General features: G+C 36.8%; 1 protein-coding gene and 1 non-coding gene across 3 annotated transcripts; both read left to right on the top strand.

Moving 5' to 3' along the window:
* The first annotated feature begins 351 nt into the window (after positions 1-351).
* LOC139851001 (small nucleolar RNA R71) lies at positions 352-458 on the top strand. Its single transcript, XR_011760368.1, has one exon. It is a non-coding gene; the product is annotated as a small nucleolar RNA R71 (small nucleolar RNA).
* Positions 459-4,147: 3,689 nt separating this feature from the next.
* On the top strand, positions 4,148-10,828 carry LOC139847015 (uncharacterized). 2 transcript variants are annotated; one of them, XM_071836612.1, is made up of 4 exons: positions 4,148-4,576; positions 5,933-6,304; positions 6,391-9,836; positions 10,345-10,828. In XM_071836612.1, exons 1-3 carry the CDS (start codon positions 4,445-4,447, stop codon positions 9,811-9,813), a joined length of 3,927 nt encoding a protein of 1,308 aa, XP_071692713.1. In that variant the 5' UTR covers positions 4,148-4,444; the 3' UTR covers positions 9,814-9,836; positions 10,345-10,828. The 2 variants fall into 2 exon arrangements, with proteins under 2 accessions (XP_071692713.1, XP_071692712.1); XM_071836611.1 differs by having other exon boundaries at positions 6,376-9,836.
* Positions 10,829-17,213: the final 6,385 nt, after the last annotated feature.

Genomic DNA, 17,213 nt, shown 5'->3' with positions numbered 1-17,213 from the left:
GAGGACAATTCTTTGTGAGATGTGGACCCTCGCATCGTTGACAACCTACTTGCATTGCAACTACCGTTTGTTGAATCTTCTTCAATTCTTTCCCAAATGTTTGAAATTGATTGTTTCAAGCTTGCAAGCATCACTTGCCCATTATCACTCTCGACTTGTGCTACATTTGTCCTTGTTAAATCTTGCGGTGAAGGTGCCCATTCATATGTGTTGACCGAGATATCTTCTAGCATAATTTTGGCCGCGTTTGGTGATTTGTACATAAATACCCCACCGGATGAAGAATCAAGATATCGCTTCGTTAACATATTACAACCTCAATAGAATGTGTTAATATACTCCTTCTTCATCAAACCATGCGGTGGGTAAGCTCTTAGTAGCTTCTTGAATCGTACCCATGCATCATACAAACTCTCATCACCCCGTTGTGTGAACCCATTAATCTCCATTCTAAGCCGCTCTACTTTTGACGGTGGAAAGAAATGATTGATAAACTCGTTTGTTAATTCTTGAAAAGACCTTATGGAATCGGATGGTAATCTTCGCATCCACGCTTTTGCGTCTCCTTGAAGTGTGAAGGGGAATACCCTTAGCTTAAAAGCGTCATCGGTGACGTTTTTGGTTTTGTAAATATCACAAAGATCATTAAAGTGTTGAATACGTTCAAACGGATTTTCATCTATCAACCCATGAAAGTATGTATCCTTGATCAACGTGAAAAAGTTACCCTCGATCTTCCAATTCTCCACTTCAATTGGTGGTTTTGTAATAGCCGGTGTTATCATTGTTGGTGCAACCAATCTAGCGTTCCACATTGGTGTGTCGTTTGGATCATTCAATAATTCTTGATTAACTGGAGGACCATTAGGATTGCCCTCTTCATCGTGAATCGGATTACCGTTTGGATCCATCTCTTCTAAATAAAATGGCAAAGCTTCGAAATTCTTTCTTAATACCCTTTCTTCTCTACGATTATAAACCCCATGCACGTGTCTTTCCGGATCGAAAAATGGTTGTGTGAATTCTTGATCCTTGTTAGACCTTGTTTTCATACACCAAAGGTACCAATCCTTCAATCACAACACAAACACAAGCGGTTTTTCAAACAAAAATAATAATATAAAATGCAAAAAGTAACTTCAGTAAGGGTGAACCCCTACGAAAGGATCGAACAATTAAAAGTTTAAATCAAATAACCAACTAAGCTAACCGCATCCCCGGCAACGGCTCCAAGAAAGTGTGATGCGTTCGTGCGATATACATCTTTTACCCTCTAAATTTATATTTGATTTAAACACTACAATCAAGCACGCACAACTAACGAGCACTTAGAACCCGGTTATTATAGCACTTTGATGTAATTATTCTTATCAAGTTCGTCCCAAGAGACACGGTGTAAGTCGGATATTTGAAACTATCAATTGTCCTAGGGTTTGTTTGATTGGGGGGGGGGGGGGGGGTTTCGATTGATATCAACTAACAACTAAAACTTGCACAATTAAACAAACATAAATTTATCAATTAAACTAGTGACAAGAAACAAGTAGTGAAGTATTAAGACTTAAAATAAATTAACTAACACGTGTTCACTTATGTAATCATCTCTATACTTTGGCTTGCCCCGTTTTGCCTATATTGCTATCCCATTAGTTGTCGAACTATTAAATGTTTAGCATCACTACTAAACCTCATATCAAATGATACTCCACGAATTCACATAAGCTTTGTATCTTAAGATCGAGTTAAGCATGATTTGGTCATTGAGATTGAGCTTAGGTTAAAATCACTTAAAACCTCCAACTATCAAAATCACTTAAGATAATCGGCATTACTACGTTGACTAGAGGCCAATTGAAAACCAACCTAGATCAAGAAGATAATCACTTGCAATTCCTAAACTAGTTGTCTAGATCACCTAAGGTGTTGAAGCACAAATTGATTCACTTCTCAAATCACTAAGAGAGCTACACAACATATGTAATCAAAGTCAAGCCTAAAACAAACTCATAATAATGAATCTTTAGCCAATTCAACAACACATGATCATGTAATTCATTCAAACAACAATAATCAATTGATTTGGGGCAAACACTAGCATTAGAGATTCATAGATACGCAAACACAAGAGATTTAGCCAATCATAGCTAAAAATAAACTAATAATAAGCATGGAAATGTAAATCATCATCATTCAAATTATTACAAGTAATCAATGCTAAATATGAAAAGTAAAGTGAAGATTACAACCCAAAATGTAAAGAAGATGAAGATCTAAGCTAAATAATGATGAATCTTGAGCTAGCTTCCTTGAATCCACCCTTAAAAATCAATGGATGATGAAATTAGGGTTTAGTATGTGAAATTCGGACCTTAAGCAGCTGCTCCCAAAGATGCATATGAAAAATGACATAATCTCGTTCTTTTTATAATGCTGACAATCTGGGCTGAAACAGCGCCAGGAGCGCCGCTTTTACTTCAGGAGCGGCACTTTTGTCTTGGTGAGGAGCGGCGCTTTTGACTTTGGAACGACGCTTTTGACTTTGGAACGACGCTTTTGGATCTGAACAGGGGCGACGCTTTTGTTGAGGAGCGACGCTTTTGGCTGATCAGGAGCGACGCTTTTGACATTTAGAACGGCGCTTTTGCTCACTGATGAAAAATGGAGACAAATCGTGCATAATAGCGCCGCATTTACTTCTAGAACGACGCTTTTGGGCCTTCAGGAGCGGCGCTCCTATACAGGAGCGACACTTTTGGAGCTGTTTCCTGCACTTGTCATTTTCTTAGCCAATTTTGCCCATGATTTGGTCAATTTTACACCAAATCAACTCCTTAGCCCTTAATTTACCAATTAGCTCAATAACACACTAAATAGGCTTTGAGATAGTCAAAAATCGAGCAAAGTGAGGTAGATATCGCGAAATAAAATATATATAAATGGAGCGATATCAACCCGTTATAAGGATAGAGTGTTTGTGTATATGAAAGAACAAAGCTCCTCAACTCTTCCTGGTTTTGCAAATGGTATATTTTATATAAATTATAAAATATCACATCTTAAATTAAAATTTATATTAAGTGATGAAGGCATTTGGTGTACTGGCAGGTATACAGTCCTTTAATGCTTTAGGACTGGGTTACAAAGTAGATTGGCCAGTGAGCATTGTATTGACTCCTGGTGCGTTGAAGATATATGCTCAAATCTTCAGTTTTTTATTACAAGTTAAGCTTGCACTGTCATCTTTAACTGAAGTATGGTGCTCATTTAAGGTATGCTACTACATGAATTGCTTTACATAATACATATATATCAAGTTTTGAGTCAACAATAAAGATAGCAATACACAAGCATATGATGTCTTTTGAGTTGAATTTCACTATAGTTTTCATTTGAAACTTTTGAGTTTTTAGTCGAATTTTTATAATGCATGTTAATATGATTTGTTGATGTACAGGAATTCATCCATTTCACCAACAAGAATCGTTATTCTGGTTTAAGTAAATCTGAGTTCCACCATTTTAATATTATGGTGAGATTAAGGTATGAAACTTCATTTGCAGGCTTTCTCCCAGTAACATCCCATGATTGGAATGTCTTAATTGTTAGTGATAGATGCCATATTATAAAGCCAACTTTCAAGAAAATTACTACATTTTTATGGGCTGTTAATGAGTAATGATTATGGAGTACTGAGATTCCAGTACACTTAGTTTCATACTTTGATTATATTCTTACAGTTTTTTTTTAACACTAACCTGTTACTAGAGTACATTATATTTCACATTGGCTCTAGACCCTAAAATCTAATTTTCAAGGCAATTGTTCTCACGAAGGTTGTAAAAAATGCGCTTTGGTCGGGACTTTGGAGGGACGAGTCGGGTATGAGTCGAGCGTTGACCCATGTTGACTGTTTGTAATAAATAAATCAAACATGTATATATAGTGTTTTAATCAAAAGGGAAGCACTTTTTTGGGAGGAAGTAATTTTTTTTCGTTCTCACATGAAAATATTGAACATTTAAAAAAGACACTTTGTGATAAATGTTATTATTTTGACTGAAAAATGATATAAGTAAACGATAACTTAGCATCGTATATAAATAAGATGTATACAATTGCCTGTACTCTCCTTACACTACTAATTCATTTCCCTTAAAAAACCCTAATTCAAATTTGCACTTCTACATCACTTCTCGATCGTTGTTTCACAAATTCTCATCATTCCGTTGTTCAATTACTGATCTGAAGGTGCTTCGTTGCTTAATTTATGACATGATCGATCAATTCAACAACCTAGGGTTTGCGATTGAATTGAAAAGAGGGGATCATAAAATTGACGGAAGTAATTGATGGTTTTAGTTGCGTGGTACGAAGATAAAGATTTGATTGATAATATAATTGATTATTATGATGGATTTGGAAGGAAGCTGTTATCAGACTTATTATGTATGGGCGGTTGGAAGGTGAGCTGCGGTTCAACCGGTGGCACATGTGGCCGGTCCCATCTTCCTCCACGCCGTCTGTAGCTGCCCCTGAAAGTTCATTCGTAGTCATAGATACCAACTCTTTTAACAAAGTACATAAATTTTTATTCACTGCGTGTTTATCTTTATATATGTGTATCTGTATTTGTAAATGCTGTATGATTGTTATGTTTATTTGAAAGAATGCAAATTTTTAGGTTTTAGGTGTAATTAGGCTCATTTAAAATATCGTTATTAACTTCATCATATAAAATATTGATTGATTGATTGATTGATTTAAGTTCACTGCCTAGGATTATAGACAGCATGAGTTTTGTATTTAGATTTACTTCTATCTTTAAATTATTAAGCCTTATTTAGGTATTTGAATCATCTAATGTTGTAGCTAGGGACTTCATGGTGGTCACTTGTTTACATGTTACGGTGGTTTCATTTGATTACTGAGTTTTCTTAGCGAGGTCTAATAATGATTAGTCATCTCATGTTTCATGGGCCTTATCTCTTTTTCTTTACGTGCTTTTCTATATGAACAATAACATGACCAATCTCTATAGGGGTAACTTGAACACATTCATATCTTTTTGAGGGTAGAGGTACTACTATCAGAAAGACCTTCGACGAGAGAGTGTAACAAATATATGATATATGAAGTCGGCTTCTTTTTCTTAATTGATCTCAGAAGCATTCTTAAACCTATATATTAAAGGGGTAAAAGGTAGAAGGTTTTCCCTGTTCGGGCTACCCGGGAGGATACTTTGATGTACGAAGCCCGTCAGGATTACTCTAATCCCTGGCTGTTTCCAACCCTTGGCTACCACTAAATATTCGTCTCAGACATGATTCGAACCTGAGACCTCTTGCAAGGAGCTTAGGGCCCAACCAATGGGCTATCTAGTGATGGTTTAAAAAGCAGGCTACCCGGGAGTGCGAGTAATCCAACCCCATACTCCGATGTACCTAGCCCAGTAGGATTACTTCCTGGCTGTTTCCAACCCTTCTCTGGCCACACCTCAATATATTCGTCCTAGGCAGGACCCAAGACCTCTTGCAAAGAATTCAGGGCCGCAACCACTGGGCTATCTTATGATGCTTTTTAAACCTATATTTATTGGCAAAATTTCAATTGAGATGTTTTTTGAAATCCTTAAAAGGTTACAAGCTGGGGCGAATTTTATATATGCAACTAAAAACTTCAAAAATATCATACATGCCCAAACATGCATGAAAATTTCTGTAGGGCTTTAATGATAATTAGGGGTTAAGAGTGGCATATATAAAATTCTACTTCCAAGGCTATATATGCTATGTTACTTGGTTTGTTCTACGGATGCTTATAAGTTATACCAGCTTTTTTTTGTTTTTTTTTTTTTTTTTTTTTTTTTTTTTTTTTTTTTTTTAACCGGATTTGCAATAATTTCATCTGGTTTAACCTGGTTCATATCTTGCAGGACGGTCGGAAGATTACTGTTGGCGACTGTGCTCTGTTCAAGTCACATAACAATTCCCTTCCTTTTGTTGGAAGAATTCGCAAATTAATAGTAGGAAAAGAAAGCAGTCCAAGTCTGAGTGTGAATTGGCTGTACCGACCTGCAGACGTAAAGCTTAAGGAAGGTGCTTTGCTGGACGCAGCACCTAACGAGATATTCTACTCGTTTCACAGGGATGAGATACCTGCTGCATCGTTACTCCATCCGTGTAAAGTAACATTCTATCGGAAAGGCGTTGAACTTCCTTCAGGTATATGCTCATTTGTGTGCAGACGAGTGTATGATATTGAAGGCAAGTGTTTATGGTGGTTAACTGATAAAGACTATATTAACGTGAGTATTGTCTTTCTATTTTATTTCGTATCACCTTTTTGTGCTGAAAACAATCTTGATTAGATATGTAGTCATATTTAACGCAGGAACAACAACAAGAAGTAAACCAGCTGTTGGGTAAAACACGGATAAAAATGTATGGAACGTCACATACTGGAGGTTGCTCTCCAAAACCCGTGAATGGTCCCAATGGGACAGCACAAGTAAAACCTAGTTCAGATAGCGTACAGAATAGTTCCTCCTCTATTTCATCACATGCAAAGAATAAGAAGAGAGAGCATGGTGTTCACAATTCTGACTCCGTTAAACGTGAACGCCTGTCTAGACTAGATGATGCTGATTCTGGTCAACATAGATCCGAACACCCGATCAAGACTGAGATTTCCAAAATTACCGATAAAGGAGGGTTGGTAGATATTGGAGGGGTTGAAAAATTGATACAGCTTATGAGACCTGACAATACTGAGAAGAAACATGACCTGGCTTCCCGAACAATGCTTGTTGATGTAATATCGGCTACTGAGAGGTTTGATTGCTTAAGTCGGTTTGTTCAACTGAGGGGCTTGTTAGTTTTAGATGAATGGCTTCAGGAGATCCATAAGGGGAAAATCGGTGATGTTAGTCCCAAAGTAAATGATAAATCTGTTGAGGAATTTCTTTTTTCTTTACTTCGTGCACTTGATAAGTTACCTGTAAATCTTCATGCTTTACAGACATGTAACGTTGGGAAATCTGTTAATCATTTACGCAGCCATAAAAACTCTGAAATTCAGAACAAAGCCAGAAGTTTAGTTAGCACATGGAAGAGACGTGTTGAAGCTGAAATGAATATTATCGAAACGAAATCTGGTACCAACCGAGGGGGTTCTTGGTCAAACAAGTCAATGATGTCTGAAGTTTCTCCTACGGGTAATAGGCGTACTGGCAGTTCTTGTGACCCGGGTTCCAAGAGTTCTACTCTACAGCCTTTATCACTGAAATCCCAACAGCCGAAGCATAATAACTCCGGTGAAGCGGTTACTGAATCACCAACGTCTCCTGTTTCCACAAAATTGTCTCCAAATAGTAGTCAATCTCCAAATAATAGTCAATCTTGTAGTGTACCTCACAGCAAGAACTCAAGCAATGGTTCTCACGCATCTACTATCTCAGGAGTTCAAAAGGAATTGGGGAAAATGAGTCGGAATTTGGCATCCGAAAAGGGATCACCGACTAGAAATATGTCTGAGAGAGCATCTGATGTGTCTGTTGTAGATATTGGAAACAGCCCAAGACTCATTGTGAGGTTGCCAAATGCCGGTCCAAGTCCTGCTCGAACCATCAGTGTGGACTCTCCCGAAGTCCCGTCTACTCAGAAGCCAAATCAAAAGTTGCGTGTAAAAAGCGAATCTTTAGAAAGAAAAAATGTACCAAACACGGTTACAGATTTGTCTCAAGAGAAAGATGAATTGATTGGCCGTGATGAAGACCATGGCAAGAACGGTGGTCATGAAAAGAAAATGACTGATGCAACTTTTGGCAGTGGTTCCTCATCAGGTGTTACTCCAAAATCAGACAAGTTACACGAGGCTTCTTATAGCTCCATTAATGCTTTAGTTGAAAGCTGTGTTAAATTTTCTGAAGCAAGTGTGTCTCCACCAGTGGGCGACGATGTTGGAATGAACATTCTTGCCAGCGTGGCAGCCGGGGAGACGTCGAAATCCGATGTATCTCCTGTATGTTCGCCTGTAAGTAACTCACCTTTACCCGAAGACTCTTGTTCCGTGAATGTGACAACCTTGAGGCGAATTGCTCAAGACGAAGATAATATTAGTGTAGCAAATGGTCAATCTGTTGACTCATTGTCGACTAAAGGTGGGTCCCAGCAGCCGGTTCTTCTTGTTGGGACCCATATCTCTGGTGACAGTAAAGATGCTTCATTTGGCTGTGAGGTGAAGATTAATGAGGAAAATACACAGGCAGATTTGCCCATTCATATTAAACCTTCTATAAATTCAAATGTTGAGATACCAAATAACGACGATTCAGCATCTTGGTCATCTTCAGATATGCACGAGGATGATAAAAAAACGGTGCACAAACGATCAAGCAGTTGCAACTTAACTACCACTTCTCGTGGTGATGCTGATTTACCACCAAAGTCCGAAGATGCTGAAAGGCCTGCAGATGTAGCTGCGGCCAATGTAGCCGAGCTTTGTACTCCTGTTGAAGAAATGTCAGTGAAGTTGGACTTTGATTTGAATGAAGTTCTTCCTAGTGAAGATGGGACTCAGGGAGAGGTTGAAAAATCGTCTATTCCCTTCCATTCTTCAAATTCACCTGTTATGGGGAATCAATCTGCTTTAATTACTATAGCTGCTGCTGCCAAAGGACCATTTTACCCTTCAGAAAATCTTTTAAGAGGCAAGGCTGAACTTGGTTGGAAGGGGTCTGCTGCCACTAGTGCTTTTCGTCCTGCAAAACCACGCAAGGCAGATGTTCATGTTCCTGATAATCGTACCAATAAACAGGCTCGTCCTCTTCTGGATTTTGACCTGAATGTCGGTGTTGTTGATGATGCTCGCGAAAACTTTACGCCAACGATGCGTCTTGAGGGTGTGAACACTATTAGTAGCGGGAGATTGAATCTCGATCTAAATGCATGTGAGGAGAGTGCCGATGTTCTCCAGCTTTCAGTCAGCAGCAGCGGTAGACCATCTACGTCACATCTACCCGGGGGACCAAATTCTTCAAGGGACTTTGACCTGAACGATGGACCCGGTGTGGAAGAAGTCGGAGGTGAATCAGTATCGTTCTTCAAAAATGGTTTGCAGTTTATGTCTAGTGTTCCAAATGTCAGAATGAATAATACGGATGTGGGTAATTTCTCAAATTGCTATCCACTAAATAATACCTACCCAGCAATTACAATCCCGAGTTACCCATCTCAAAGAATGTTAACTCCAGGTACTGCGAGTACGTCACATAATCCTGATATATTTAGGGGTCCCGTTTTGTCATCTTCACCCGCAGTCACATTTTCGTCTGTACCGTTTCAATATTCAGCGTTCCCATTCGATACGAATTTCTCGATGCCTTCTGTTCCAAATATGTTTTCTTCGGTTTCGACTGCTTATGTGGATAATTCATCATCTGGCGGGCCTCTTTTCTTCCCTAGTATACCCTCACAGGCGCAGATGGTGGGACCAAATGGTGCGGTGTCGATGCCTTATAGGCCGTACTTTATGAGTCTTCCTGGCAATTCAAGTAACGTTGGACCTGATGATAGAAAATGGCCAAGTCATGGTTTAGATTTAAATGCGGGTTCTGCAGGTGGTGGTAGTGGTACAGATGATAAGCTGCCTTCCGGGTTGAAACGGATACCTCTTGCTGGGTCCCAAGCCCTAGCTGACGAGCAGCTAAAGATGTTTACACAAATGGCTGCAGGTAGTGGGGCATCAAAGAGGAAAGAACCCGATGGTGGGTGGGATGGAGATAGGCTTAGTTACAGAAACCCGTCATGGCAGTAGAGAACGCAGTCTTATGATGCCTGGTGAGTCTACTTTTATTTATCAAATTGTTTGTCCCACTGAAAGCAAAAATGGCAATTTTGAACCATTTACTTAACACTTACGAATTAGTTGGTGTGGGCTGTTTTTTGATTGCTGACAGGCAACGTGTAAAATAAGAAGTTTTGCTAATGATGAATCAGGTCCATGGGCCCGCATGGGTGGAAACCCTTTAGTATTTTTAAAACATAAAAACTGACGTAATGTAATATATGGAATTATTCTATTACTGAAATCGCGTAATTCCTGTATGCATGTTTGACACTATTCATCTGTAATAAAACTAAAATTTATGGACAAGTGTTGTAGGTTAACCCAACCTTTCTCGTACCATGCATTACTCGTTTCACCTGAGTCTGTTTGACCTGTTACACAGCAGGCTGGCCCGCCCATTTCGCGACTCATATTGAAGCTTTTTTCAGTAGTCAGTTTTTTGCCTTTCTTATGTGATTTGTTTATTTTTTGTTCTCGGGTTTACCATAACTTTTGCAGGTAATCTGTCTGGGACCCCCATGGTGGTTTACTCACCAAACTGCATGTTGCATTTGATGGCTTTCTGAAACTGTGTGCCGGTCTTATCAAGCTACCCCGTTGCTGCTTGTGGGGTCCTCTAATGCATAGCGTTGCTTGAAATAGTTTAACAGTGGCATGTGTTGATGTAAAACTTGTTACAAAGCATTTGCCCTCCCGAAACACAACCAGTGAATTGGTTTCAACAGATATATGTAGAGTGCCAGTTCTTTAGGGTTTAGTCATATAATTTTTTTTTTCTTCCCTTTTTGTGTTTTCATGTAAAGTCATACTCACATAGAGTCGCCCCAAACTCTCATGGTCCAGGTATGAACGTTAATCCAGGGACCGTTTGACTATACCTATTCACAACAGATTATCGCTCGCTAATGGTTAGTCTCAATGGTAAGGCCAATCCTTATGGTTGGTCCTAAAAGTCAAATATAGCTACTGATCTGTTAATACTTGTTTATGGCTTTTCAAACATAATTTCTTCCTACTGATGCGATCGGCTTTATATATACATCAGTTATGTTGAATTTAGATCACAGTTTCGAACGTGCACAATATTTCAAAAGTTATCATCACTGTTGAATTGTTTTAATCGTGAAAAATATAAAACTATTTCATTTATCGATGTCGTACACACTATAAATATTTTTAACAATATTCTATTACTAGTTTACTACTAGTTCGGATATGTTGATGCACATAATTGCTCACAAAACTAAAAATAATTAGAAATCATGTAAACGAGTTCAAAAGTTGTTTTGTCTTTTTTCCTGGTTGGTGGGTTGACTTAAACGGCCAAACCAACCCTCAAAACCAAAATAGCTGACGAGTTTTGTCTTTTTAGCAAACTTGGAGTGAAAATTCTATACTAACTAAATTTATTTGTGTCAGATTCAAGTTATGTACAAAATTGTCACCATTAAGGACAATCGGTATTTATGTAATAATATGTAAAATAAATAGTCTTCGATTATGTGGCGGCTTGGTGGTGTTGAGCGGTTGATGATTATTCTTTTGGCTGGTGTTCGTTTTATCGTTTGCTCTGGGTCTGCTCGTGATCTTTGCCATGACCTACGTTATTGCCTTGTGCTCCTTTACACACTCTCTCGTGAAGAGGTGGGTGTGATCGGGTGGCGATTGTTGGCGCTCTGGTGGTTGGCCGACAGTTCTGATTTCGTTTGTTTTGTTGCGTAGTGACCGACGTTCTCCCGATCACTGTCTTTGTTTGTTTAGCATGTGTTGGCAGAACTGATATTTTTGAGTCCTTTTGCTATAGCTTTAGCCTTTTTTTAATCATAGTTTAACGAGTTTTCATCATGTTTGTGAGATTGTCACTGTAGGTAGTTTAGTTTGGTTATAGCTCGTTAAATTTCATTGTAGCGGTTGTACTTGTTAATCAACGAATTCATTATTGCCGTTATTATGTTTTTATTTTCTCTATAAATAAAAACAATCAAAAGTATGTATTTAATATTTTTTTAATTACATATATTTATTTCTATTTCTTTCAATATAGTTTAATTTTGACTATTATTATCTTATTTATTTTATGATGTTATTTTTAATATTATTCTGAATTAAATTAATGCACGTTAACACTTGATTGACACGTTAATTATGTTCACAAATTAATGCAAGTTATCTAGTTTAACAAAAGCTAATCACATTAAAAAAAAAAAAAAATTTGTTGAAACTAATCATAAAAGAACCCCAAAAATGTAAGATATTATTTATGTGTGATCTTAACATAGGAATAATTAGATCTCAAGCTCTTAATGAAAATTCACGTTGTGCATTCATTTCTAGACTTAAGCCCAACACGGTTAAACACGTTTCACTTAATGAAAATTAGGCAATAACCAAACAATAAGAATTATATTAATGCTTGATAAATAATGTATGTAACGACCCGGCTTTTTCGACTTGCTTTCGTGCTTTGTGCTTTCACGAAACTGCGTATTTATGCGGACTGAGCTAGCTTATGCTCCGGGATCTTTAATCATGATTAATTACTCTCGTTAATGTCTTACTACGTGTTATTAAGTGTGTAATCACTTAACTTGATCCCCGAATGTTTTTACGACCGTTGGTGTCACTTATCGTTTTAAACGAGATACGAACTTGGTACACGTTAAACTTTTGTCGTAATTGGAATATTATGACTGCGTAAACTTGATTGTTATTTATTATAACAATTACTTGGCTTAAGAGCTTATTTAATTAAGCTTAGTGTTTACTAATGCTTACTAGTTACCTTAATGGACTTAACACCATAATTGACTTTCCATGGTCCGACTCGTCTTTGTGACACACGTACTTTTCACGAATAATATTTAGAATATTATTTACGTTTATGATTAATTATTATTAATCATTTTTAATTAACTAATGTTACTAGTTAATTACTTGAGCTTTAATTATTTAATTGTTGCATACTTACATGGACTCATGTTAATGGGTTTGGAAGCCCACCCTACTTTTCTTAATGGACTACTAGTTAGTCCAACATTATGCTAATGACTTATTAAGGATTAAACTTAGATTAATTAGTGAATGAAGAGACTTGTCACAAGCATGCTTGCACCAAGCTCTCATGCAATTTAACTTTAAACCATTTTGAGCTTACACCATCTCTCCATGCATGAAAGTTGAATTTTTGACTTCCCCATTTGTTGCCAAAACCGTAGGCCTTTACATGGGTGGGAGGGAGTTCATTTTTCATTTTTATTTGTTACTTATACACTAGTTTGAACCTCACTTTTACACACACATACTTACACTCATTTTCTCTCCAAAAATTGTAAGCATTATATCTTTTCTTTCTTTCTTTTTCCTTTGAATAAAACCGAAATTCATCATCATCATTTACTAGTTTGTAGTTACTTGTTGTTTGTTGTTGTTAAAGATCAAGTTCTATAACTTGTATCTTCATGTAATCTTGCTTTCTTCCATCTTTTGTTTGATGAAGAACCAAGAACAAGAATCTAAACTTGTTAGTTTATGGTTCTACACTTAAATGTTTTAAAGATTTAAAGTTCATAAGTTTCATTATCATACTTGTGTTCATGTTTTGTAGACTTAAATCCTAAGATCCAAACCTTGATTTGAATCTTCTTAAGTATGAAACAAACATGAACATAATACTTGTAACTTTAATTTATTTCTTCATTTTATTTATTTAAAGTTGTGATGTTGTTATTTTGGTCAAGCATTACTAGTTAATATTGATCTCATATTTCTTGAAACTACTTTTGTAAGTTCAAGAACATGAAAGTAAAACTTTTTAATTATAACTTTGTACACTTATGTTAGATCTAGACTTTTGGGTCTAGGATCTTTAAGATCTAACTAAGAACTATGTTCTACAACTTAAGATCTTGTTTATTTAAGTTTACTTTCAAGTTTGTAGCTTAATATTTCTTTTATAACTCATGTATGTGTTGGATCTAAGATCTCGATGTAACTTTGGTTCATCAAACTACTTACAACTCTTAAGTGAGTTGTGCTACATATCTTAGACTTATACTAGTGTCATGATGGTCAAAACTTGGTAAAGATGATGCAAACACATCAACGAGTTGTACACTTGAAGTTATACGCATCAAGGATGAGAACCGTGATGAGCATCAAGCACCAAGAACCCACCGGAACACTTTGTTTACTGTTTTCTGGGTCTGACCAGACCACCTGGGCTACTGAAAAGTTGATTTTCAGCTAGATCGGTTTGATTATATGATTTTCCATTTAGACCTCGTCTTAATCCGAGTTACGGTTTAGGATCTATGGCCTCCCGAAAGTCACTACACCCTATTAACGTTGTGCTGAAATTTCTGACCTACTCGCACTTAAACCGTCACCACGGTCAAACGAAGACGAGTTTGATTCTGGAAATTGGTCAGTACCTAGGGGACTCATATAAGGAGCCATGGCCACTGGTCTCACCTCATTTCAGTTTGTATAGAGGCCGTGACGGCTGAACGAAGTCAGCCTTTGTTTTAAACCCTTTTCTTGAATAAAACTTACTTTACACTTTTTGTTTGATGATGAATGATGATGATATTTAAGACCTAATTTACATAATTTTAAACCTTTGGGAACGATTTACTGACTTAGTAGCTTTTGACTTAGGTTGAGGACCTTTCAGACCAACTACTTGCAAACTTATCTCGAAACAACTTAACTACTTTTCACTGTGAGTTATAGCATCCCTTTTTACTTTAATTATTTTGGGAACTGAGAATACATGCGCATTTTACGTTTTACATACTAGGCACGAGTACTTAAACTTTATATATGTGTGGGTTATACAACGGCATAAACTTTTCCCTTAGCTCGGTAACGTTTAGTCATTGGTTTTTGAACTGGTGAACGCGAATCTTAGACATGGATCCATAGGGTTTGACATCCCCACTCGGGCTAGTCGCGCTAGCATTTAACGGGTGTTTAATACTTCGTGAACATACGCACACGCCAAGTGCACTTTTAGGGGGTATTATTATTACGTTAAGTTAGTTCCTGGGTGCCCACGGATAAACATATACTTTATCATACTGATTTGAATTACTGATTTAAACTGCTGGTTGAAGCACTGAAATCTTGTGGCCTACATTACATTACTGTTTACGAGCAAACTATAGCTCACCAACATTCGTGTTGACTTTTAAGCATGTATTTCTCAGGTGCTTAGACGTTGTTGCTTCCGCTGTTAGACTTGCCGCCTTGGTGTTACAGACTTGCTGTGTTAGACTTCCGATGCATTACTTAGAGATGTCTCAATCATGGAACTTTTATTGTGCATTCGTAACTTACGTTATTTTCAAACACTGGCCTTGTAACGACCTTTGGGTCACGTACTTATGTTTATGCTTCTATTCATAGGAAGCACGTTAACTTTTGTAAAACGCTATATTTTCATGAATGCTAAACTGGTTTTTCAAACAGCATATAGTGTTTGACTTTGTAATGATCCTGTTGTTGATGATCCGTACACGATGGTTTTGTACGGGGCGTCACAATGTACATGATCCGTTTATGTATAAGTAAACACACAAAATAAGAATCATATAATTTTTTTTTAAAGTTGATAATCTAGGATTTAGTCTCATAGAGAAAAGAAATTATGAAATAATGTTCACTCTAGTTGTTAGATTAGAACCCACAAGGATTTTTATTAATTATGTGTGTATCATAAGAATAAATGTCAAGAATGCATACATACATGGAAATGCCTATTCACCGCATCTTGAAAGTTTAGGGCATTCTTACTTAGCTTGGTCATGCATGAGAAATGGTAAAAAGTTTACGATACATTATTTGCTAAGAAATATTAGAATGAAATCTTAACTACGCAAATAGATGTTCATGACTTGGTCATTGATCCAATTAACCATTTTCCTTGTGATAAGTTCTTTGAACTCATGGATGATAAATTTGAAATATACTTGATAGAGAAACTTGAATGCTTTATTGTATGCTTTACACTCTAGGCTTCCGCTCTTTATACACTAGGTGTAAACTGCATAATCTTTGTTTTATCTCTCATATGTGTCATATATGCTTTCATTGCTTGTATGATTGTGTGTGCAACATCTACTTGTTATATTTGTATGTGCAAATCTACATGTCATACTTGTATGCTCATATGATTATCATGCTTGACAACTTGAGTTATCTCTCTGGAACCTATGTTGCTTGAAATCTCCTTGAGAAATGTTACCCTATACACCTAAGGACTATTAACTTGCTAATTAAATTTTATTTTTGAGGGCATTGTGCTTAATATTTGCTACATCCAACATGCCATATATTTTCATCATGTTTATGTGCTTACATGCTTATGATTTATTAACGTGTTGAAAATTATGCTTGGATGTTTTTATGCTCATGATCTAATATAACACTCCAAATTGTTAACTAAAATACATAGACAATGTTAACTTGTCAACATTATTCATAGTCAAGTTAACATATGTTGACATGATGATAATTGTCTTAGATCATAATTGTTGAGTGCCTGATAAGTAATTTGATATTAGCTTGCTTGTCATGTGTTCTGCGATTGCTTGTTACGTTATATCATTTAAGTTCACTCTGGGGCTCTATCTGAAAAGATAACTAAATAAGTAGTGATTTAATGTATATCATATTTTGATATTAATTTGCGAGTTAAATGCCTACCTAATCTAGTTATTTGGGTTATGTATATGCTCACCAATATTCATGCTATGGAACATGCCTTTATTTGATTATCATGATTACTTGTTTGATATGCATGATTTTTACTTGTAGTGTGAATTTTAATTGAGTTTATTATGCATGATTGCTTGTTTTGATGTGATATATGCTTACTATAATGTAAATTATTCTTGAGCTCTATGTATGCATATATTTCTAACAATGCATGTGAGACTTCAACGCATTGTTATGCTCATCACGTATGCAAAGGAAATTCCCAATATGTCACACTTTCGATCCATTAAAAGGATCTTTCGAGAAATCTAGAGGGCTATATGTATCATGGATATCATGTGCCTTGGAGATTCGGATGATAGTAGATCGCTATTGTTTAGAAGAGTGGTGTATGTGCATTAATTGGTTTATGCATAACCTCTTGGCTCTCAAAGAAACAAGCACTTGTAGCTCTCTCTCTCTCTCTCTCTACTACTACCAAAGTCGAGTACGTAGCGATTGGAATATCATGTGCTCAAGGATTATGGATGAAACAAACTTTCCTCGATTACGGTACCATTTCTTCTGAAACTCATATATGTGTGCATTCTCGTGCTAAAATTGGACTAGTCAACCTAATAAGTGATTATTTGAACACTAATTTAGCTTTG

This window comes from Rutidosis leptorrhynchoides, chromosome 5 (assembly GCF_046630445.1).
Source record: "Rutidosis leptorrhynchoides isolate AG116_Rl617_1_P2 chromosome 5, CSIRO_AGI_Rlap_v1, whole genome shotgun sequence".
Classification (NCBI taxonomy): domain Eukaryota; kingdom Viridiplantae; phylum Streptophyta; class Magnoliopsida; order Asterales; family Asteraceae; genus Rutidosis; species Rutidosis leptorrhynchoides.
This window is presented reverse-complemented; position numbering and strand designations above follow the sequence as displayed.

Coding starts and splice junctions, on each gene's coding strand:
- LOC139847015 (XM_071836611.1), top strand. CDS start 4,445: ATGTATGGGCGGTTGGAAGGTGAGCTGCGGTTCAACCGGTGGCACATG. Junction 4,577..5,932: donor ATACCAACTCTTTTAACAAA/GTACATAAATTT, acceptor CATATCTTGCAG/GACGGTCGGAAGATTACTGT. Junction 6,305..6,375: donor CTGATAAAGACTATATTAAC/GTGAGTATTGTC, acceptor TTAGATATGTAG/TCATATTTAACGCAGGAACA.